The 25,421-nt window shown below is 41.6% G+C and overlaps 1 protein-coding gene across 8 annotated transcripts in view; it reads right to left on the bottom strand.

Annotated features, from left to right (window-relative positions):
• The window catches only part of scel (sciellin), a 79,090-nt gene that overhangs the window by 16,434 nt on the left and 37,235 nt on the right, over positions 1-25,421 (bottom strand). For 4 of the 8 annotated variants that reach the window (XM_055636769.1, XM_055636766.1, XM_055636768.1 and 1 more), the window contains 10 exons: positions 23,161-23,196; positions 21,098-21,145; positions 20,267-20,326; positions 16,821-16,910; positions 9,299-9,361; positions 8,071-8,148; positions 5,921-5,998; positions 5,356-5,433; positions 2,066-2,143; positions 1,083-1,160 (listed from right to left, as the gene is read on the bottom strand). In XM_055636769.1, the coding sequence (XP_055492744.1) occupies positions 1,083-1,160; positions 2,066-2,143; positions 5,356-5,433; positions 5,921-5,998; positions 8,071-8,148; positions 9,299-9,361; positions 16,821-16,910; positions 20,267-20,326; positions 21,098-21,145; positions 23,161-23,196 (687 nt within the window). The remainder of the gene's footprint in view (positions 1-1,082; positions 1,161-2,065; positions 2,144-5,355; positions 5,434-5,920; positions 5,999-8,070; positions 8,149-9,298; positions 9,362-16,820; positions 16,911-20,266; positions 20,327-21,097; positions 21,146-23,160; positions 23,197-25,421) is intronic. The other 4 variants (XM_055636771.1, XM_055636772.1, XM_055636770.1 and 1 more) reach the window with 4 other exon arrangements.

Here is a 25,421-nt window from a genome sequence, read left to right as displayed (position 1 = left end):
AGGTTCCTGGGGGTCAACATCTCCAATGACCTCTCTTGGACCCACAATACCTCAACACTGGTCAAGAAGGCTCACCAGCATTTCTTCTTCCTGTGGAGACTAAAGAAGGTCCATCTGTCTCCTCAGATTCTGGTGAACTTCTACCGCTGCACCATCGAGAGCATCCTTACCAACTGTATCACAGTATAGACGGCAACTGCTCTGTCTCCGATCGGAAAGCACTGCAGAGGGTGGTGAAAACTGCCCAACGCATCACCGGTTGCTCACTCCCCTCCATTGTGTCTGTCCACAGCGAGCGATGTCTGCGAAGGGTGCGCAGCATCGTCAAGGACTGCTCCCACCCCAGCCACAGACAGTTTACCCTCCTCCCATCTGGGAGGCGCTACAGGTCTCTCCGTTGCCGGTCCAGCAGGTTCAGGAACAGCTTCTTCCTTGCGGCTGTTACACAACTTAACTCTGCACCTTGGTACCCCCCCCCCCCCCCCCCCCCCCCCCCCCCCCCCCCCCCCCCCCCCACCCCCCCCCCCCCCCCCCCCCCCCCCCCCCCCCCCCCCCCCCCGGACATCCTTCCCCCAGGAAATTTGCACTACTGCCACTGTATGTACATATATATATATTTTATTGTTCCATTATTCTATGTTCGCTCTACTGGGTGAGATGCTAACTGCGTTTTGTTGTCTCTGTACTGTACACTGCACAATGACAATAAAGATTTAATCTGAATCTGAAGTTATCATGTGTGGAAGTTTCAAATAGAGCAAAAAATAATTGTTTAATACTGTGTATAATTTGGTAAGCTAATGCTAATTTTCTTCAAAAATGAAATTAATTTAGTCAGAACAATCCTGACAGGAGCCATTGTACAACCAACTCTGAATGGGACTTTGTGTGCCTCCATCATCATCATTCACTGAAGGCAGAAAAATGCTGCAATCCACCTTGTAACGGAACTCTGCACGAGCAAACATTATCACTTCACAGAAAGGAATGGAGAAAAATCCAGCCATGTTATATTATTTCTTCACAGAAAATATATCAGAAGAATTGATAGTATGACAAAACACAATTATAAAGTATGATACCTTGACTTCTTGGGAGTGTTGTCAATGCTAGATTTTGTGCTTGAAGTGGTGGAAGAGGTGATGTTGGTCCAATCGTCACTATTCCAGTTGGGATGAAAATGATTAATGTTTTGAACAGTGCATTACCAAATATTGTGAGTTGCAAATATAATATTTATTCAATTGCTGCCAGTTGCCCAGTTTGCAAATAGACGTGAACATTCTAAAGATGTGATATTTGTTGGCAGGAGATTTGGGCATGGAACAATGAGTGAATATCCCAGGTTTATGAAGAAAGACTGGATAGACTTGGTTTATACTCTCTAGAATTTAGGAGATTAAGAGGAGATCTTATAGAAACTTACAAAATTCTTAAGGGGTTGGACAGGCTAGATGCAGGAAGATTGCTCCCGATGTTGGGGAAGCCCAGGACAAGGGGTCACAGCTTAAGGATAAGGGGAAAATCCTTTAAAACCGAGATGAGAAGAACTTTTTTCACACAGAGAGTGGTGAATCTCTGGAACTCTCTGCCGCAGAGGGTAGCCGAGGCCAGTTCATTGGCTATATTTAAGAGGGAGTTAGATGTGGCCCTTGTGGCTAAGGGGATCAGAGGGTATGGAGAGAAGGCAGGTACGGGATACTGAGTTGGATGATCAGCCATGATCATATTGAATGGCGGTGCAGGCTCGAAGGGCCGAATGGCCTACTCCTGCACCTAATTTCTATGTTTCTATGTTTACCAATGTCAACAGTACCAGGGGGATAAGGACAGACCCTGTTGATGGGTGTAATGGGAGTAATAAACATATCAACACCCCATTACTTAGTGGGTATTGAAATTGCATGTACTGCCCGCAATTATTGCACATTCCTGATTTGTCCAAATAATTGTTTAATTCTGTATTTAATTTGATAAGCGAATGCTAATTTTCTTGCAAAAATGAAATTAATTTAGTCAGAACAGATTGTATTAGGAAAACAATACAGTAAAGACAATACAGTACCTGCCAGAGTTTGGGTCAAAAGTTGTTTTTGTGCTTGTGGTGTAAGAGTTGGTCTTTTCCCAATCTCCACTGTTCCTGCTAAAATAGAAAGATTGCTTCAGCTTTGCAAATTTTAGAGATTTATAATTTTTTTAATGTTTGCTTTGCTTTAATTTTCCTCTTCTTTCCGTCTTAATGTTCATCTCATCAAATATATTTGATGGAGGTGATGTTGCTAAATGGAAGAGGCTGAGTAAACTAGGGGTGCAAGTGAAGCAGATTTTACACAAGAGTCACCAACCAACTATATGCACTATGAGTCACACGGCAGCTAGTATTAGTATTACATGGGGTTTACCAAACTGCCCGACTTTCATTTAATTGACTCAAAAGGTAGAAATCAAAGAATAAAACAAAAATATAACCAGTAGATGATTTTGTTTTTGCCTGGGTGGAAGTCAAAAATTTACTTTAACTTTGGAATCAGTAAATACTCTATCAGAACTATAAAGATGACTATCATAAGGTGAGGTTGGATGAACATATGTGGGAGAAAGAATAGATGGCACAGGAATACGTACAGATGAGGAAGCATGGATGATGAAACTTTAAATAGAGAGCAATGCCAGCCTGAATTATTTGACATACCATCCAATTAAATCAGTTCACACTATACACGAGAACGATCAAGCCACACCAGATACCAGAATGCAGAATATAGTTTAACAGCATTGTAGCATTAAAGTTACAGAGAAAAAGCCCGGTGTTTGCAATGAAGGTAGGTTGGAAGATTGGGACTACCTCTTAACATTAGTCTAATAGCAAAGGTAAAGAATCCGAGTCTAGTGGTACACACTTTCCAGCTTTTGTTTCTTCTGCCCTAGATGAGGGGGGAGAAGTGGGACTGACTGGTGTGAACAAATATCCTTATTTATGCTGTTTAAGAAGGAACTGCAGATGCTGGAAAATCGAACAGTCAAGAATCCTATTTCTTATTATCATTCACTGGTTGACTTCAATGAGAACCGTTTCAGGCTCATCTTAGATGATGTCAAGAGACACTTCTGTATTTTCTTTGCCCTACTTCAAATCACACATTTTTGCACCATTATGCTTTCATCAACTTGTAACATGTATTGTTGTATCTATCATTATCATGTATACAATGTACCCCGTGATCTTAATAAAAACAAGGAATTTCATTGCACCCTTGTGAGTACAACAATAAACTAATCTGAATCTGAATCAAATATTCTGTCGACAATCTTAATCTAAACTCACATTGAGAGAATAAATGCTAAGGTTAAGAATGAATGTACTCTTACAGATATAGAATCCAGAAATTAATGATGCCTTCAGAAAGGGAAACAATCAAATAAATGAATGGGAAAAAAATGTAATTATAGTGGACCCAAGCATGTCAGAATATGTTCTTGGAATACAGATGTGAAAAATTTCTTTGAAGTAATTGAAGACAATAACACTCACAAAAAAGATTAAGACTGGAGCCACTGAAAGATTTGAAAATGGTAGCCTCAAGCTGAATTTACAAGGCACATATAGAAAAGCTCTGTTCATTATTAGTGAACAAGATTTTCTTCACTCCACAAGGTTCATGACCAAGCACTAATGGGAAATATATACATAATTCAGCAAAATAAGCATAGACACAAAATGCTAGAGTAACTCAGCAGGACAGGCAGCATCTCTGGATGGAAGGAATGGGTGACGTTTTATGTCGAGAAACCTTCAAATCTTCTGAAGAAGAAGGGTCTCAACACAAAATGTCACCCAAGATACAAGATACATTTATTTGTCACATGTACCAATAGGTACAGTGAAATGTGTGGTCGCCATACAGCCATACAAATAATACAGAGCATAGAACATGATAGTTTTTAACACAGACATCCCCACACAGCGGGATCAAAGTTTCCCACTGTGAACGAAGGCTCCAAAATTCAGTCATCCTCCTCTGTTGTTCTCCCGTGGTCGGCGTGCTCCCGAACCCCCCGCTGTCACCGCTACAGGTGGCCCGATGTTCAGGCCCGCTCGCCGGGGTGATGGAAGTCTGGCATCGGGACTAGAGGACATCCTCAGCGGCTTGGATATCCGAATCGGCCACCTCCTACCGCAGCTCCAAAAGTCCACAGGCCGCGCTGGGTGGAGATTCAACGCTGGTGGCCCTCGGCAAAGGGCCCCAGGACTCCGCAATGTTGAAGCTCTACGAATCACAGCTCCGATGTTGAAGCAGCAGGCCCAACACTCCGGAGCTTCAAACGGCGATCCAGGTAGGCATCGCCCCGCTCCGCGATGTATCTAGTGCTGCGCCGCTGCTGCTGAAGTTCTGGTCCGGGTCCCCAGCAGGAAAGGCCACTCTAATCCAGGTGGTAGGGGGGCGAGGACGCGACTCGGAGAATAGTCGCATCCTCGCCTGGAAGTGACTGGGAAACAGTTTCCCCCTTACCCTACCCCCCTCCCTCACATAGAAAAGCTAAAGAATCCCCAAAACATACTTTTAAAACTGACTTTTTCTGTCTTTTTTAAAAAGACAGAAAAACAGACAGACTGTAGGCAGAGGCTGCCGTCAATGCGTCACCCCTAGTGACCTGTCTTCTTCAAATAGTGACCCATTCCTTCTATCCAGCGATGCTGCCTGTCCTGCTGAGTTACTCCAGCATTTTGTGTCTATCTTTGGTTTAAATCAGCATCTGCAGCTCCTTCCTACAAGATAGAATCTATCAATTGTCTATGGTCTCAAACAGAGATGAGGGGAAGAATTCAGCCAGGCCTCGAATTTTAGACTGTTATTTAGCATGTAATTGCAAGCAAAATCTCAGGAAATGATTGGCTATTTTCTGGGAGGAACTCAATGCTGATACTCCTCCAACGTTTGCACAATACCTAGCAAAGTTCCACCAATTCCACAAAATAAAAAAACAGGAACCAAAAGGTAAGTTATTATGTGTGGAAGTTTCACATAAAGCAGAAAATAATTGTTTAATACGGTATATAATTTGGTAAGCTAATGATAATTTTCTTGCAAAAATGAAATTAATTTAGTCAGAACAATCCTGACAGGAGCCATTGTACAACCAACTCTGAACGGGACTTTGTGTGCCTCCATCATCATCATTCATTGAAGGCAGAAAAATGCTGCAATCCACCTTGTAACGGAACTCTGCACGAGCAAACATTATCACATCACAGAAAGGAATGGAGAAAAATCCAGCCATGTTATATTATTTCTTCACAGAAAATATATCAGAAGAATTGATAGTATGACAAAACACAATTATAAAGTATGATACCTTGGCTTCTTGGGAGTGTTGTCAATGCTAGATTTTGTGCTTGAAGTGGTGGAAGACGTGATGGTGGTCCAATCGTCACTATTCCAGTTAGGATGAAAATGTTTAATGTTTTGAACAGTGCATTATCAAATATTGTGAGTTGCAAATATAATATTTATTCAATTGCTGCCAGTTGCCCAGTTTGCAAACAGACGTGAACATTCTAAAGATGTGATTTTTGTTGGCAGGAGATTTGGGCATGGAACAATGAATGGGTATCACACAAAGTATCTTTTACAAATAGTTAATATCCCAAGTTTGCCAATGTCAACAGTACCAGGGGGATAAGGACAGACCCTGTTGATGGGTGTAATGGGAATAATAAAAATATCAACACCCCATTACTTAGTGGGTATTGAAATTGCCTGCACTGCCCGCAATTATTGCACATTCCTGATTTGTCCAAATAATTGTTTAATTCTGTATTTAATTTGGTAAGCGAATGTTAATTTTCTTGCAAAAATGAAATTAATTTAGTCAGAACAGATGGTATTAGGAAAACAATACAGTAAAGACAATACAGTACCTGCCAGCCTTTGGGTCAAAAGTTGTTTTTGTGCTTGTGGTGTAAGAGTTGGTATTTCCCCAGTCTCCACTGTTCCTGCTAAAATAGAAAGATTTCTTCAACTTTGCAAAGTTTAGAGATTTTTAATTTAAAAAATGTTTGCTTTGCTGTAATTTTCCTCTTCTTTCCCTCTTACTGTTCATCAAATATATTTGATGGAGGTGATGTTGCTAAGTAAGAGGCTGAGTAAACTAGGGGTACAAGTGAAGCAGATTTTACACAAGAGTCACCAACCAACTATACCCACTATGAGTCACACGGCAGCTAGTATTACATGGGGTTTACCAAACTGCCTGACTTTCATTTAATTGACTCAAAAGGTTGAAATCAAAGAATAAAACAAAAATATAACCAGTAGATGATTTTGTTTTTGCCTGGGTGGAAGTCAAAAATGTACTTTAACTTTGGAATCAGTAAATACTCTATCAGAACTATAAAGATGACTATCATAAGGTGAAGTTGGATGAACACATGTGGGAGAAAGAATAGATGGCACAGAAATACGTACAGATGAGGAAGCATGGATGATGAAACTTTATTTAATGCACAATGCCAGCCTAACTTATTTGACTTGGTGGTGATTGGTTTTCATATATTATTGTCATATGTATTGAGGTGCAGGGAAAAGCTTTTATATGCATACCATCCAATTAAATCAGTTCAGACTATACATGAGAACGATCAAGCCACACCAGATACCAGAATGCAGAATATAGTTTAACAGCATTGTAGCATTAAAGTTACAGAGAAAAAGCCCAGTGTTTGCAATGAAGGTAGGTTGGAAGATTGGGACTACATCTTAATTTATCGGAGGATAGTTCATTAGTCTGATAACAAAGGGGAAGAATCTGAGTCTAGTGGTACACGCTTTCAAGATTTTTTTCTTCTGCCCTGGATGAGGGGGGAGAAGTGGGAATAAGGAAAATTATCCTTATTTATGCTGCCTTCTTTTCCAAGGCAGCTTGGTATAGATAGAGTCCATGGTGGGCATTCTGATTTGTGTGATGGATTGGACTACATCCACAACTCTCTGCAATTTCTTGAGGTCCAGGGCAGAGCTGTTTTCAAATCAAACTGTATGGCAACACAATAGCATGCTTTCCACAGTACATCTGTTGAACTTGAAATCATATGTAATCATCCATAAAATTAATTTCAAGATCTTTCTTTCCCAGAAAAGTATCACATGTTAAGTGTTCAAGCCTGGGTAGAAGATGAGGTTGCTGGTTGGCCAGCAGACCTTTGGATGAGGAAGGGAAAACTGAGTCAAGAATCCTAATTCTGATTATCATTCACTGGTAGACATCATTGAGAGCTGTTTCAGGCTCATCTTAGATCAGATGTTCTTAACCTTTTTGGTACCATTACGCACATATGCAAAAAAAATACTGTATGTGGTATGTCCTTTTGTTAGGTTCCTAAACATGGGCTCAACAATTTGATATGTTATTTGTGTCCCCTTCATGACCCCTGGCAAAGCCCCAAACAACCCCCAATAGGGGGTCACGACCTCCAGGTTAAGAACCTCTGTCTTAGATGATGTCAAGAGACATTTCTGTATTTTATTTACCCTCCTTCAAATTACACAATTTTGCACCTTTTAGCTTTCATCAACATTATATGTCCTTTCCAATCCCTCCTTATAATTAAAGCCCTCCATTTCAGACAACGTCCTGGTAAATCTCTTCCGCATTCTTTTTAGTGAAACCACATCCTTTCTATTGCGTGGTGACAAGAACAGCATCCAATATTCCAAGTGTGGCCTAACCAATGTCTTGTACAGCTACAACATTGTTTTAATCTACATCACTAAAATGGGATAAACAAAACTGGTATTTTATAACAGTGCCCCAAAAGTTTGCTACATTTGGTGAATGATCATAATAATATAAATGAAAAATTACCTCCTCCTCAGCCCTCAGCTTTTTTGCTGATAATGCTAAATGTTTCTTCTGGCTGCTGTGAGAAACTATGGCTCCTTATCAAAACACTGCACAGTTTTGAACCATTTCTTTGGAATCTCCCATTCACTTCATTGTGCCGGGAAAAATAATCCCAAGTAGAATCCCAACAGTAGAATTGTCAATGATTCTCCACCTAAGGGATCTTACCTTTCATTTGTTTTGTCTGAAGTAACAGACAGATCTATAAGACTTTTACTTTCAACCTTAGGCAAAATATCTGATGACCTTCAAACAAAAAAAAAACAAAACAGAAGTTGTATTATAGCCACATGGAATGAGAACTTGGACAATAATGCATTTTTAATTACTTGACTTCAGCTGGTACCAGAACCCCATACCATTTTGCAGACAGATTTAAAAGCAAAATAACTGACTTTTTCTTTAGCATCACAACAAGGACTAATCTCCTGCTGAGATCACATCAACCTGGCAGCAGCTGACTGTTGTTGCAGACCAGAGGTCGTAGTGTAGCCTTCTGCTCAGCAAAGCACCGGCCAAGAAACCATGCCAACCTCCACAGATTCCCTGCTTTTATGTCTGGTACTCAGCTGATGAAAGGTTGGCCCAATGGTGTAGCAGGTAATGCTGTTGCCTCATAGTTCCACTGACCCATTTTCTATCCTGACCTCTGGAACTGTCTATTTAGTTTTCCCTCTGTGATCATTTGGGTTTCTCCCAGGTACTCTGGCTTTGTGCCACATCCCAGAAGATGATGGAAGGTCGAGCGGATTCTGTAAATTACCTCTAGGGTAGATGGTTGGTAGAACAAGTATGGGGAGTTGATGGACGAGCGAGTGAAATAGGTTTCAAGGAAATAAATGGGTTAATGGGACTGATGAAATTAGCCAAATTGCCTCCTTCCATGTCATAAAAACAATATGAATTGTCTGCCAATGCATACTGATCTCACATGAAGAACGGATGCTCAGGGAATTTACCACTGCATAGGAATGCCCTTACATCATAACAACTGCAAGCATCGTCAGGGGAAGAGAGAACACTGGAGAGTAAATCCAAGAGGAGTTCACCTGTGACCATTAGTAATGAATGTCCACAAGAGTGTTGGCCATCATTTGCTCTCTGATCCATTAGCTTAATGTGAGAACAACTGTCAGCTACTCACATTAAGTAAAGGCAGTGACCTATGGTGAATCTCTCCCTGCAATCACATTTTTTCACCAAAAGATAACTTAGTCAAACCATGTCATTGAATTTGTAATTCGGAATATGTAGGAGGATGCTTAGAAATCTATAAAATAACTTTTAGAAAATAACAAATTCCCTTGCATGGGAAAGCTGTATTGCCGTCAGGTGTTAGTACTGATAATGGTCCACCACCAAAACATTAGCTATTGTACATGAAATGCAAGCTTACCCCTTGCTTGTCTTTTGTGTGGTTGGAGTCAGATCGATCAAAGGTTCACTCTTGGTTGGTGTTCTGCGAATAGAAGGGAAAATTAGATTATAACCGTGGTTTGTATGCTCAGTGCCAGTCCTTTGCAGATTCTTCAGATGGCTTAAAAGTCTATAATTTCCCCAGTGCTTGGATGGAGTTACTTATTGGTGATTGTGCAGTGGACCAGTGGTTGTTTTGGTCACAGGCCTGCCAACAGCGCCCAAGGGTCAAGACCACTAGTGCCACAGAAACTGAATTTAATAACAAAATGTTGGTAGTGTGTGAGGTTCTGCATGGAAGGAAAGTCTGGCGAGCGAGGGACTATAGAGGAGTGGGGTCAAATGGTCAGTGAAGGTGGGACAAATTTTTCGATCAAGTCAGGTCTTGGAACTGCTCAGATAGTTTGTGCAGAAGCTGGCCCCGCAGTCAGAGTCTGAAGAAGGGTCTCAACCCGAAACATCACCTATCATTTTCTCCAGAGATACTGTCTGACCCGTTGAGTTACTTCAACATTTTGTGTCTACCTGCAGACACCACAGTTGGAAGCCCAGTCCTGCAGGAGTGGTCTGCTTCCAGAGATAGCACCTGTAAATTATGTCTGACCAATTTTCTTCTGACAGTGTGGCTTAAGTCCTATCCAAATACTGTGGCAGGAGACTACAATTCTCAAATGTTTATTGACTAAAGCATTTACCCAATCACTAATCCATTGGCATGAGGCTGTAACTCAGTAGAGATGTAGCAATTATTTGTGTAACTGATCAAATTAAGTCTGTTTGGTGGTTACACAGAAAAGCTGGAGAAACTCAGCGGGTGCAGCAGCATCTATGGAGCGAAGGAAATAGGCAACGTTTCGGGCCGAAACCCTTCTTCAGACTGATCAGGGGTGGGGGTGGGTGGGGACAAGAAAGGGAAAAGGAGGAGTAGCCGGAAGGCTGGAGGGTGGGAGGAGACAGCAGGGGAGCTGAGGAAGGGGAGGAGACAGCAAGGACTAACAGAATTGGGAGAAGTCGATGTTCATGCCCCCGGGGTGCAGACTCCCCAAACGGAATATGAGGTGCTGTTCCTCCAATTTCCGGTGCTGCTCGCTGTGGCCATGGAGGAGACCCAGGACAGAGAGGTCAGAGGCGGAGTGGGAGGGGGAGTTGAAGTGCTGAGCCACCGGGAGGTCAGCTAGGTTATTGCGGACCGAGCGGAGGTGTTCGGCGAAACGATCGCCCAACCTCCGCTTGGTCTCACCGATATAGATCTGCTGACATCTAGAGCAGCGGACGCAATAGATGAGGTTGGAAGAGATGCAGGTAAACCTCTGTCGCACCTGGAACGATTGCTTGGGTCCCTGAAAGGAGTTGAGGGGGGAGGTAAAGGGACAAGTGTTGCATCTGCTGCGGCCGCAAGGGAAAGTGCCCGGGGAGGGGGTGGACCGAGAGGGAAGGGAAGAATTGACAAGGGAGTTATGGAGGGAGCGGTCTTTGCGGAAGGCAGATATGGGGGGAGATGGGAAGATGTGGCCAGTAGTGGGGTCACGTTGGAGGTGGCGAAACTGACGGAGGGATTATTTTTTGTATGTGATGGCTGGTGGGGTGAAAGGTGAGGACTAGGGGGACTCGGCCCTTGTTGCGAGTGCGGGGATGGGGAGAGAGAGCAGTGTTGCGGGGTATGGAAGAGACCCTGGTGCGAGCCTCATTTATGGTGGAGGAGGGGAACCCCCGTTCCCTGAATAGTGAGGACATTTCAGATGTCCTGGTGTGGAACGCCTCATCCGTGGAGCAGATACGGCGTAGACGGAGGAATTGGGAGTAGGGGATGGAGTCCTTACAGGAAGCAGGGTGGGAAGAAGTGTAGTCCAGATAGCCATGGGAGTCAGTGGGTTTATAGTGTATGTCGGTTAGAAGTCTATCACCTGCAATGGAGATAGTGAGGTCAAGGAATGGTAGGGAAGTGTCGGAGATGGTCCAGGTGTATTTCAGTGCCGGGTGGAAATTAGTGGTGAAGTGGATGAAGTCAGTCAGTTGTGTGCGGGTGCAGGAGGTGGCACCAAAGCAGTCGTCGATGTAGCGGAGGTAGAGGTTGGGGATGGGGCCCTGGTATGTATTGAACAAGGATTGTTCGACGTAACCTAAGTCTGTTTGGTAGTGCACTCAGCCAATAAACTGATGTGTTAAAATTATATTACTGTAAATACACAGGCATTGGGGTGGGAAGTGATGCTTGCTAATATGCACTAAATATGGGCATTTGTTCAGCATTTTAAACAAACCACTCTGTTTCTGACTATAATGGAACTGCTTTAAGGTAATGGAACACAACATGCATTATGTATTACCTTCAACCAAGGGTATATTTGCAACCTATTATTTATCATATGGAATGCATTTTACAGTAGTCTCCTGCCCTGAAATGTGTAAACAATGCTGCAGCAGCATGGCCCATTTGAAATTTGTTGAATACAAGTCAATGAAATCCATGACCTGTCTGCAAGATACTCTGACACACTAAGCACTGAATTAGGCGTTGGTCGCTGAGAAAGAGAGAGACAATCAAACACTAGAGGAAGCTACAAGGAACAGCCAGAAGGCTGAACTGAACTGAAGCAAATGACACCGACATGCAACAATATTGAGAAGGTGTCTATGCCAGGACAAACATTTACACAACCCGTTCCATTCCAATTGCAGAGCATTTATATCTTGGATTTTGAGGAGTGAGTGCAGGATGTTGGCAGAGATGGGGGGGGGGGGGGGGGGGGGGGGGGGGGGGGAAAAGGGGGGGGGGGGGGGTTAGAAAGGGAATGATAAATTATAAATAGCAAATAAAGTTGAAAATATGCATGTAAATCTTTATTTTAGCTCAGATGGTGAGAAAGCGAAATTCAAACCAGCCACAGTCAATCCTGGTGTGAGGTATTGAGGGTTTTCTTGTGCAAAGAGTGGAATAATACCTGGAATGGCCGTGGCAAAAACTCGGTGCATTTAAAGATTGCAACAGAGACACTGCAGGATGTTACTGGATGAACTAGTATGATTTATCGGTGTTCATAATCCATTATTATCTTGTGATCTAGCAAACATGTTTTGCTGAGTTATATGTTCCAGGGAGGAGGCTATGCCCACCACTAGTGCATGAAAACATCACATTACTTCGCTCTGCATGATGAAAACCATGACGAAGTACATAACTGGCTTGGAACATATGAAGCTTTCCCCACCCTTTGGCATCTCTTCCAACCCAATTACGTGACATTATTCAGCCACACAGGTAAGAATTTTATTCTTCCTTTCCTGGTGCTTATGACAATTAAACACTCTTGGAATGGTAGAGTATCCAATCCAAATCCCCAATTAGGATTGGACCAATCACAATTAAAATACATTTGGACATGTACCTGTACATGTTTTGAAAAGGTTTAGTGTTCCTGTTCAGTTGAAAGGAAACAGTAAAAATTGGAAAGAGCCATGGTTTTCAAGGGAAATTGGACATCTTGTTCGGAAAAAGATGGAGATCTACAATAATTATAGGCAGCATGAAGTAAATGAGGTGCTTGAGGAGTATAAGGAATGTAAAAAGAATCTTAAGATAGAAATTAGAAAAGCTAAAAGAAGATATGAGGTTGCTTTGGCAAGTAAGGTGAAAGTAAATCCAAAGGGTTTCTACAGCTATATTAATAGCAAAAGGATAACGAGGGATAAAATTGGTCCATTGGAGAGACAGAGTGGACAGCTATCTGCAGAGCCAAAAGAGATGGGAGAGATATTGAACATTTTTTTTTCTTCGGTGTTCACCAAGGAGAAGGATATTGAATTATGTGAGGTATGGGGAACTAGTAGAGTAGCTATGGATACTATGAGGTTCAAAGTAAAAGAAGTACTGACACTTTTGAAAAATATAAAAGTGGATAAGTCTCCAGGTCCGGACAGGATATTCCCTAGGACATTGAGGGAAGTTAGTGTAGAAATAGCCGTGGCTATGACAGAAATATTTCAAATGTCATTAAAACGGGAATAGTCCCCGAGGATTGGCGTACTGCGCATGTTGTTCCATTGTTTAAAAAGGGTTCTAAGAGTAAACCTAGCAATTATAGACCTGTTAGTTTGACTTCAGTGGTGGGCAAATTAATGGAAAAGATACTTAGAGATAATATATATAAGCATCTAGAAAAACAGGGTCTGATTAGGAACAGTCAACATGGATTTGTGCCTGGAAGGTCATGTTTGACTAATCTTGAATTTTTTGAAGAGGTTACTAGGGAAATTGATGAGGGTAAAGCAGTGGATATTGTCTATATGGACTTTAGTAAGGCTTTTGACAAGGTTCCTCATGGAAGGTTGGTTAAGAAGGTTCAACTGTTGGGTATAAATGTAGGAATAGCAAGATGGATTCAACAGTGGCTGAATGGGAGAAGCCAGAGGGTAATGGTGGATGGCTGTTTATCGGGTTGGAGGCAGGTGACTAGTGGGGTGCCTCAGGGATCTGTGTTGGGTCCTTTGTTGTTTGTCATGTACATCAATGATCTGGATGAAGGTGTGGTAAATTGGATTAGTAAGTATGCAGATGATACCAAGATAGGGGGTGTTGTGGATAATGAAGAGGATTTCCAAGTCTACAGAGTGATTTAGGCCATTTGGAAAAATGGGCTGAAAGATGGCAGATGGAGTTTAATGCTGATAAATGTGAGGTGCTACACCTTGGCAGGACAAATCAAAATAGGACGTACATGGTAAATGGTAGGGAATTGAAGAATACAGTTGAACAGAGGGATCTGGGTATAACCATGAAGGTGGAATCTCATATAGATAGGGTGGTAAAGAAGGCTTTTGGTATGCTAGCCTTTATAAATCAGAGCATTGAGTATAGAAGCTGGGATGTAATGTTAAAATTGTACAAGGCATTGGTGAGACCAAATCTGGAGTATGGTGTACAATTTTGGTCGCCCAATTATAGGAAGGATGTCAACAAAATAGAGAGAGTACAGAGGAGATTTCCTAGAATGTTGCCTGGGTTTCAACAACTGAGTTACAGAGATAGGTTGAATATGTTAGGTCTTTATTCTCTGGAGCGCAGAAGGTTAAGTGGGGACCTGATAGAGGTCTTTAAAATGATGAGAGGGATAGACAGAGTTGATGTGGACAAGCTTTTCCCTTTGAGAATAGGGAAGATTCAAACAAGAGGACATGACTTCAGAATTAAGGGACAGAAGTTTAGGGGTAATATGAGGGGGAACTTCTTTACTCAGAGAGTGGTAGCGGTGTGGAATGAGCTTCCAGTGGAAGTGGTGGAGGCAGGTTCATTGGTATCATTTAAAAATAAATTGGATAGGTATATGGATGAGAAGGGAATGGAGGGTTATGGTATGAGTGCACGCAGGTGGGACTAAGGGGAAAAAAAAGTTGTTCGGCACGGACTTGTAGGGCCTAGATGGCCTGTTTCCGTGCTGTAATTGTTATATGGTTATATGGTTATATGGTTATATGGATTTGAACCAAGCATAGGCAAATGAACTAGCCCAGGTAGGCAGGGGCGGCACAGTGGCGTAGCTGTAGAGATGCTGCCTTACAGCACCAGAGACCCGGGTTCGATCCTGATTGTGGGTGCTTGTCTGTATGGAGTACGGAGTTTGTACATTTTCCCCATGACCTGTGTGTGTTTTCGCCAAGATCTCCGGTTCCCTCGCACACTCCAAAGACATACAAGTTTGGAGGCTAATTGGCTTGGTATAATTGTAAATTGTCCCTAGTGTGTATAAGATAGTGGTAGTGTGTGGGAATACTACTTCCACGTTGTATCTCTAAACTAAACTAAATCCAAAATTAGGATTGGGCCGATCACATTTTAAAGACATTTGGGCATGTGCATGTACAGAAAATATTCACAGGGATTTGGACCAAGCCTAGACAAATAGACTAGCCCAGAGAGACATCTTGGTCGCCATAGACAACTTGGTCCAAAAGGCATGTGTCCATGCTGTGACTATCACTATGTGTTTTATATATGTGGAAACCTTAAAGTATATCTAAAATACTAATTATATTTCTATATATAACCATATAACCATATAACAATTACAGCACGGAAACAGGCCATCTCGGCCCTACAAGTCCGTGCCGAACAAATTTTTTTTCCCCTTAGTCCCACCTGCCTGCACTCATACCATAACCCTCCATTCCCTTTTCATCCATATGCCTATCCAATTTATTTTTAAATTATACCAATGAACCTGCCTCCACCACTTCCACTGGAACCTCATTCCACACCGCTACCACTCTCTGAGTAAAGAAGTTCCCCCTCATATTACCCCTAAACTTCTGTCCCTTAATTCTGAAGTCATGTCCTCTTGTTTGAATATCATTTCAGGGTTATTGTATTGTATATCGTATTGTACGATTATTATTGTATATCATTTCAGGGTTTCTCAAATTATTGCAAAATCGACTATATTTGAAGTGTCTGAAGACTTTTGAAACACTGCAGCTATGTAGAAATAATTACAGGCAACTTAAACAAAGCATGTTCCCATAAATAGTAGTATGCCCCCATCGGTCATGCATGACCATGGGTGATGCATCCTAGTTTGCAGGTGATGTGTGGTTAGATACAAGCCTGGGTGATGTCATATGGAGGACAGGCTGTTGCCCATGCAGCACATCCCCCCCTCTCCACGTCGCTGATCGATCCAAAGGAACAGCAGGGCCATTGCAGTTTGGCACCAGTGCCATCGCAGGAGCTGCCAGAGCGAGGTTGTTGACAACGACAAACTGCCTTAGGGGCTCCGACTCCGGATTTTCTTGAGGTTTACTCCAGGAGCCTTTTCCATAACTGGATATGGCCACAAGGCAGTGGAGATTTTAAATTAAGAGTTTTCCCTCTCCTAGATGGACCACCTTCCCAGGCTTGAGCCCCATCTGTCCGAGACCCATGGGGGCAGTAGCGTCTACCTTCCCGTGCAGGTCTATAGCACCTGCGCACTGCCCATAAATAATGTGATAATAAAAGTTGTTTATAATAAATATAGATAGATGAATCTAGAATTTCCCTGATCTTTTTCCAAATAGTGTCACGAGATATTTACATTTATTTGAGAGGATCTCAGTTCAAGACCTCATCCAAAAGAAAGAACCCTATAATATAGCAATCAAGCGTCAACTAAAACCAGTGGCCTGAATTCTCTGGAGCTGGGTCCAATTCCAAAACATTGTTGATTAAAAGCCAAAGTCTTATCAAATGGAAATGCTTAAATGTTAATTCTTAATGTGATGTATCCAATCTAAAACTGTAGACTAAAACAAATCTCTGATAGTACATTCAAATATTTTTATTTAAGTTAGTTTATTTTTCCTGATTTGCTTGCCAGCTCCTATAAAGTTTGTGTGAATGAAGCACCCACTTTGTTTCTGTTATTAAAACATTGCACCCTGTTTTAATAACTATGGAATAAAAATATATATTATATACATTATGCAGCACAATCAATTCTTAAAAGGCAGGATCATGCTAGATTCCTTACTTGACTGACTTTCGCTCCAGAGTTGAGGGCTTTGAAGTATTGACATTTGGTAGTGTTTCATCTTTTTTGTTATCCCATTTCAGAATTGGCCTATCAAATGAAAATGCTTAAATGTTAATTCTTAATGTGACGTATCCAATCTTAAATTCGAGTCATTAAAATGTTTGAACAGAAATTTAATGAGTGTGTATCATTGCTGATTTTCCCCAAGGGAAATGTGGCCAAAAATCTCAGCTTCAAAAATTTCACTTCATTTTAGCTTCATTACTATGTAGTGGTTTGGGGCACTCATGCAAACATTGTCAAAGAAGGAAATCTCGAACTTCAGCAGTTTGTCCTAGGATTGAGCCCAGTTCACAGTATTTAGAAGGTAGGCACAAAATGTTGGAGGAACTCAGCGGGACAGGCAGCATCTCTGGAGAGAAGGAATAGGTGACGTTTCGGGTCGAGAGTCTTCAGATTGAAGAAGGGTCTCGACCGAAAACGTCACCCATTCCTTCTCTCCAAAGATGCTGCCTGTCCCACTGAGTTATTCCTGCATTTTGTGTCTACCTTTGATGTAAACCAGCATCTGCAGTTCATTCCTACATCTTTCACAGCATTTAGAACTGGGAGATTTGCTACTGTACGAACTAGTTTGAAGCTTGTGCATCAGGTTCAATGGAAGGAAACCAAAACCAAAGTGCACACCAGATAAAGCGGCATTTGTGCAGGGAAATGGATAGATGACATTTCGGGAAAAAGGGTCCTGACCTAAAACATCATCTTTCCATTTTTCTCCACAGATTCTACTTGACCTGCTGAGTTCATCCAGCGCAGTGTTTATTGCTCAAGATTCAAGCATCTGTAATTCCATTCAATAGGAGGGAATAATCATTGTTTAGTTTAGAAATACATCATGGAAAAGGCCCTTTGGCCCATCAAACCCTCGCCGACCATCAATCACCCATTTACACTATTTCTACATTATCCCACATTTGCACCCATTCCCTACATACTGGCAATTTACAGAATCTAATTCATCTACAACCCCGGATTTCTTTGGGATGTGGAAGGAAACCGGAGCATCCAGAGGAAACACGCCCATAGGGAGAAAACTCCATACAAACAGCACCCAAGGTAAGGATCAAACCCAGGTCTCTGGCAATGAGGTAGTAGCTCCACCAGTGTGCCATCCCATGATTTCCATTTTTTTTAATTTGAGTCAATTTAATCTGAACTTATTATTTTAGTGATTTAGTTTATTTGTTTTATTTTCCCTTTTTAAAAATTGTTAATACTTTAACTATTTTAGCAGTACGTTAGACTTTTATTGATTCTTGAAATGGTGTTCAGGTGGGAGAGGGATGGGTGGAGATAATTATAAAGGATGGAGGTGAGAAGTGAGAAGACAAAGAGCTGTAGGTGGTGGATACTGATAAGAAAGATAGGTGAAGAGTGAAATGTAAAATAGGAGGGAGGGATGGTGGGTAGGTGGGCTTAAGAAGGAACAGAAGAGAGCTGGGGAGGGGAGGAGGCAGCTGGATGATGAGCAGAAGAAAGAAAATGGGAACCAGGAGGACTATGAAAGGAAAGATGAACATGAGAGGACCTGGTTGGATCTGAAGGAAAGATCATTGGCAATGGGTTACCTGCAATTCGAAAGTACGTTCATGCCATTGAGTTGTTGGCTAACCAATGGAATATGAGGTGTTTTTCTTCCAGTTGTGGTGGGGCCTCACTTTGCCAATTGAGGAGGCTGAGGACAGACAAGTTATTATGGGTAGGAAGGAACTGCAGGTGCTGGTTTAAATCGAAGATAGGTACAAAATGCTGAAGTAACTCAGCAGGACAGGCGGCATCTCTGGAGAGAAGGAATCGGTGACGTTTTGGGTCGAGACCCTTCTTCAGTCCTGACTTTTGTCCCACTGATTTACTCTGGCATTTTGTGTCTATCTTCGGGTTATTATGGGAATGGGAAGGGGAATTGAAATGGCAACTGGTAGTTGCAAGTAGGCTGCTTTGTATATATTCACAGTGAATAATCCATTCCAGGAAAGAGTTAGTCAAGAAACAGATGATATGTGAATCCAGGCATGGAGCAAGACATAGAAATGTTATCCCATTATGCTGTGTTAAACATGGAGACATTGTGCACCGCCTTGCCTCTACTCCACAGGCATTCTTACATGGCAGACATTACAGGAGCCAAACAATTTATCTCGTGGATGTTATTTTTGCCAGAGCAAATCAATGCAAAATGGAAAGATCTTAAAAAAAATAATGCATGGGTTTTATATAGCATAGATCGGAGATTTACAAATAGTGGCTTGTGAAAAGGGAATTGAGGGAAGTCTGTGCTCTATAAAGACAAAATGTCAAGGACATCTACGGTCTCATGAAATAATGATTGGGTCACATCTATAACACATCTATTGGAATTCTAAATGTTATAATTGTGACAAATACTATAATTGATTGGGGGGAACAGGAGAGTAGCTGGTAGAGCTGCTTCCTCATGGCTCCAGTGGCCCGAGCTTATACTGGTCTCTGGCGCTGTTTATGTGGAGTTTTCACATTCTCACTGTGGCTACTTAGGTTTCCCCTGGACCCTCCAGTTTCTTCTACAGACATTCAGATTGGCAACGTTAATTCTCTACAGTGTGTGGGTGAGTGGTGGAATCTGGGCAGAGTTGATAGGAATTCAGAAAGAATAAAACGGGATTAGTGCAAATAGATACTTGTTTGTCCACATGTACATGGTTGGCCAAATAGCCTGTTTCCATGCTATATGATTCAATGACGTTAAGTGTCTTCCTTAGCAAAAAGAAAACATCTCATATGGAACATAGAATGGATATTAAGAGGTTATACAAATGGCAACAGGACTGTTTAATTGCAATTGCAGGATACAATGACAATGAGTACTTACAACATTGTGAAAGTGTTTTAGTAGAAACAAGCTTAATACGGACAGTCCCCAGATTACAATAGGATTTTGTTCTGGAAAACTGTCCATAATCCAAATTGTTCTCAAGTTAGAAATGAACAAAAACAGTGCGTGGAAGATGGTCACAGATACAGCTGTGGCAGGAAAGCAGGCAAGTGTGGGAAGAGTGGGTGCACTGACTTGGCGAGTGAGCGAGTGAATCTGCTCACTGCTCTCAGCTTAGCTTGGTTTGCACAGCCCCCCCAATTGTTGCAGCTCAGGGGTAGGAGGGGGATCTGGGAGAGAAGGCAAGGGGAAATGTCCTGTCACCACCCAGGCAGAAGGTGCCTGCAGCCCAGTCCCCATTCACCCCACCAATCTCCCAAACAATCGTTCATGGGTGCAGTGTGTTCCTTAGTCGGCCGTTCGTAAACCGTGGAGAATCTTCATTGTAGGATAATAAGAAATTCAGGTATAAAGTACAAAAAAAAAATCTGTTTTGTGAAATGATACAAAGTATCCAATGGCTGATACGTACGTTGTGGATGTTTTATCCTGCGTTGTCACTTGACCATCAGGGGAGGGCCTAGTCTGTGGTCTAGAACAGGCAGAAAAATTAACTCATTCCATTTATAATTCCGTCTTTAATTGCCTTTAAAATAATGTTAATTCTACAAATAATCTTGAAGCACGTAGAAGATGTTTAACTGGTTGTCAAATTTACCAGTTCAAGGAAATGGCAAGTTTCATAGGATACAAGCCAAATGAAAATTCACATTATTTCATGGCAACAGAAGTAATCGAGCATTTGTCAGCACTGGGCCTGTACTCGCTGGAGTTTAGAATAAGACGGGGAACCTCATTGAAGCATACGGAATAGTGAAATGCTTGGATAAAGTGAATCTGGAGAGGATGTTTCCACAAATGGGAGAGTCTAGGACTAGAGATCATAGCCTCGGAATTAAAGGACGTTCTTTTAGGAAGGAAATGAGGAGAATTTTCCTTAGTCAGAGGATGGTGAATCTGTGGAATTATTTTCTACAGAAGGCTGTGGAGGCCAAGTCAGTGAATATTTTTAAGGCAGAGATATATAGATTATTGATTAACACAGGTGTCAGAGGTTATGGGGAGTAGGCAAGAGAATGGGGTTAGGAGGGAGAGATAGATCAGCCATTGTTGAATGGCAGAGCAGACACTGGGCTGAATGGCTTAATTCTATCACTTTTGGCCATATGACCTTATAACTATTGTCAATGACCATAGATTTGGGAGAGATATTTTATTAACTGGGCCACCATTATTTACAAGAACCTATATTCAACAATGGCTAAATGAAGGTCAGTGGGTAACCATCCAATCATGACCTTACCTCTTACTGGACGGAGTATCAAATTTTGTTTCAGATGAAACTATTGTCCTATAAGGAAAAATAATGAGGGAAGATGCAATTTCAATTTGAAATAATTCACAATTCTCATCACCGTCATAGTCATAAAGCATGGAAACAAGGCCATTACTTCACCTTGTTCATGCAAATATGCTAGCCCCAAGTATCTACATTTAACCCATAATTTAATGTTTTATGTGTCATTCCTAACTATCACTGTATGTCATGATGTCACTTGCGGGCAGAGCACCAAGGCAAATTCCTTGTATGTGAATACTTGGTCAATAAACTTATTCATTCATTCAATCCCTTAAATAGTCCTATTCATATAGCTTTCCCTATATCTTTTAAAAGTTGTAATTGTATCTGATTCTGTAGCTTCCTCTGGTAGTTCATTGCAAATCCAGACTACCATCTGAGTGAAAAATGATACCCTGAAGCTCATCTTAAATCTCTCCCTTCTCACTTTAGGCCTATGCCCTCAGGGAGTTTCCTCCTCCCTGGGGAAAAAAGACTGTTAGCATTAATTTCATCCATGTAAAGCTCAACGAGGTCACCCCTTAGCCTGTTATATAGCTGGGTGACCAGAAACGCACACAGTCCTCCAAATTAGGTCTCTCCGACAGCTTGTACTACATCATGATGTCCCAATCTTTGTACTCGTTACCCTTGAATACCAGTATGTACTCGTTACATGAATGCCAGTATGCCAAATGCCTTTGTCACCGCACTGTTCACCCTGTCTTGCCACCTTTAGAGGACCATGCACCTGTACTCCCAGTTCTCTTGTTTCAGCAACACTCTCCAAGGCTCTACCATTTACTGTGTAAAAACTAGCCTGGTTTGACATACCAAAGTGCAACACCTTACACTTCAAAAATAAACTATCAGATTTGTGAGACATTATTGCCCCAACACAAAATCACGCTGACTAACCGTTATAAGGAATGCTTACATACTGCTTAGATTAACTTCATGTTACAACTATAATTACATCTAACTACATGCTTATCCAAATTCTAGTAGAATCTGTCCCTAATAATTTCCTCAAACAACTTATCCACCATTGATGTCACTGGCTCGTAGTTTCCTAGCTTATCTTTGCTGCCCTTCTTAATTAACAGTACAACATTAGCTTCAGTCTTCCAGAATTTCACATGATTGACAATGCTTAAATTAGGCAAGTATTTAAAGAATGGAATCATTAAATACGTTTCTCCATCCAAACCCAAGGGTAGACAAAATAAGAGATAAAATAAGAAATCAGGAATAAAATTAAAAAGCAATATGTAATGGAAATTTGAAACATCCTCTCCCCCCAACACTGCATAATTGAATATATGAGTCCAATGGATTTTTGTGGGTCAGGTTTGGATAAAGTGATATGGAAAAGTACTTGGAATTATTTCAACAGGTTTGAGGGGCCGAATCACCTTCTGCTCCATAATTTCTCAGAAAGGTGTGTTGCAGCATTGGAGCGAAGATTAACATACTATTTTAATGAATAAGTTAATATGATGAGAGTACCATATGCTAAATCTGTAAGTTTGCTGATGTTAATTACAGTGCAAGGCCTGACAAGCAACAAAGAGGGATTCAAACAGATTCAAAGGGTTGAATAATTAGTAGTGCCAATAGGTGGTAGCAGCAGTTTGGTATTCATGCAGAACTTTAAGGGGTTATTCATGGAGTTAAATATAAATTCAAAATTTAATGTAATCGTTCTGACATCACATCAACAGATAAACAATATTGTTTTATTGTGAGCTAATAGCAAGTCAAATTGTAAATTATTTGAGTTAAGTTGCAATGACTGATGTACGTGTAAGTTTGAGGGCGGTATGGTGGCACAGCAATAGGGCTGCTGCCTTACGCCAGAGACCCGGGTTCAATTCCAACCATAAGCCTTTACAGAGTTTCTCCCTGTGACTGCGTGAGTTATCTCCGGGTGCTCTGGTTCTTTGTACATTCAAAAGGCAAATGCATGTTTTTAGGTTAATTGGCTTCTGTAAATTGTATAAGTAGACAAAGAAACAAATACTTACATCTTTGGCAAGTCATCAGAATTGCCTGTTGATAACCTAAAATTTGTACATAAAGAAGCAAGCTATCAGGTAATTTCCTCAATAAAACATCAAGGCTTTGATTCATAAAAAAGAACATAATCAGTCTTAAATTTTAGTGACAAAGACCAATTTCAGAAGCAAGATTCAACATGCTATTCCACATTCCAGAGAGATTAACTTATTATTTGACACAATATTCAGACAGTTTATATCATATATCGCCTGGCGTTCAATAATATTGAATGGTTTCGAATTGATACTGACCATTGTAAAGCAGTGAATAATCTTAAGTGCTTTATTTTTAGTGTATTTTAGAGATATAGCATGGAAATGGGACCTTCGGAATATCGAGTCCACACAGACCACTGATCCTCGCACACTAAAACTATCCCACACACACAACTGGGCAATTTACAATTTTACCAAAGCCAATTAACCTACAAAACTGTATACCTTGAGAATGTGGGATGAAAGAGGAGAACCCAGAGAAAACCCACAGGGACAACGGGGAAACTCCGTACAGACAGCAACTATGGTCAGGATCGGACCCGGGTCTATGGAGTTACAAGGCAGCAATTCTTTATATCATTTTATTGGTCATAGACTGCCGCAAGCAGGGCTGGAAGGCAAGCTGTATGCCCATCGAGGTTGGCTGCAGAGGTTTTGCAGGGCAATCGCTCTACAAAACCTTGAGTGCACTGGGCATCAACGGAGTGGCGAGGAGAAGGGCCATCAAGAACACCACAGAGGCAGCGGAGAAGGCCTCGAGATGCCACCTGATGCCACCTGACCCAAATCACCCAATGACCCCAGGTTACATCACTGATGATGTGTCCAGGAGCATCTATCGATGTATTTGTTTCAATCAATATCATTTTACTGGATGGGTGTGATATTTAAATTTGAATATGCTACTTATATTTAAAATTCTTACATCAATCCATCAATTAACAGTTTATCAGGTGGCTTTATGGGTTGGGAACTGATAAAAAAAGTTATCGCAGCAAAAATTAGAAACCATTTAAGCGGTGATGAGAGCAAAATATGGCCCTTTAATCCCACTGATGAATGCATAAGGACGCTTATTGAAAATGTACCATGCTCTAAAATTAAAATCACAAAAATACATGGCTCCTGATATTATAGAAGACAGCACCCCCTAGTGGAAAAATAAATCTATTTATTGTATGATCCAAGTATCTGTAGACCTACACTTTTCCTGAGGATTGAGAAGACTGTATGACATCTATTGATTTAGAAAAATAGCAGATACTAGTCTTGCAATTGTTTATCTCTCTGTTGAATGAGAGCTTTGTATCATAACTGGCTGCCAGGTTTGCCCATAAAGCATCACCGACTCTACGTCAGATAAATAATTCATAAATTGGGAGCAACGATTATCTCAAGCACCATCACTGGCTTCATCGCGTCCGGCTCCCTGCCCTCCCAAGCTTCCAACCTCATCGTTCCCCAGTCGCGCACAGCCCGATTTTATCTTCTCCTTAAAATCCACAAATTCACATTGTTTCACCCTGTTCATGTCCCACCAAACTTATTTCCATATATCTCGACTCCATCCTATTCCCCCCTGGTCAAATCCCTCCCCACCAATGTCCAAGACACCTCACATGCTCTTCATCTCTGTCATGACTTCCGTTTTCCAGGCCCCCATTCCCTCATCTTCACTATGGATGTCCAGTCACTGTACACCTCCATGCCCCACCAGGAGGGTCTTAAAGCCCTCCGTTTCTTCCTTGACCGCAGAAACAACCAATCGCCGTCTACTAATACTATCCTCCGCCTAGCGGAGCTGGTCCTTACCCTGAACAATTTTTCCTTTGAATCCTCCCATTTCCTCCAAATCCAAGATGTTGCTATGGGCACGTGCATGGGCTCCAGCTATGCCTGCCTCTCTGTAGTTGAACAATCCTTGTTCGAGGCGTACTGTGGCCCTATCCCCGAACTCTACCTCCGCTACATTGATGACTGCATTGGTGCTACCTCCTGCACGCATGCAGAGCTCACTGACTTCATCCATTTCACCACTAACTTCCATCCAGCACTCAAATTCACCTGGACCATTTCTGACATCTCCCTACCTTTTCTAGACCTCACCATCTCCATCGCAAGTAGAAGACTACTGACTGACATCTAGTACAAACCAACTGATTCCCATGGCTATCTGGACTACACCCTGCTTCCTGTAATAACTCCATCACCTACTCCCAATTCCTCCATCT

The sequence above is a fragment of the Leucoraja erinacea genome, chromosome 6, assembly GCF_028641065.1.
Source record: "Leucoraja erinacea ecotype New England chromosome 6, Leri_hhj_1, whole genome shotgun sequence".
Taxonomy (NCBI): Eukaryota; Metazoa; Chordata; class Chondrichthyes; order Rajiformes; family Rajidae; genus Leucoraja; species Leucoraja erinaceus.
This window is presented reverse-complemented; position numbering and strand designations above follow the sequence as displayed.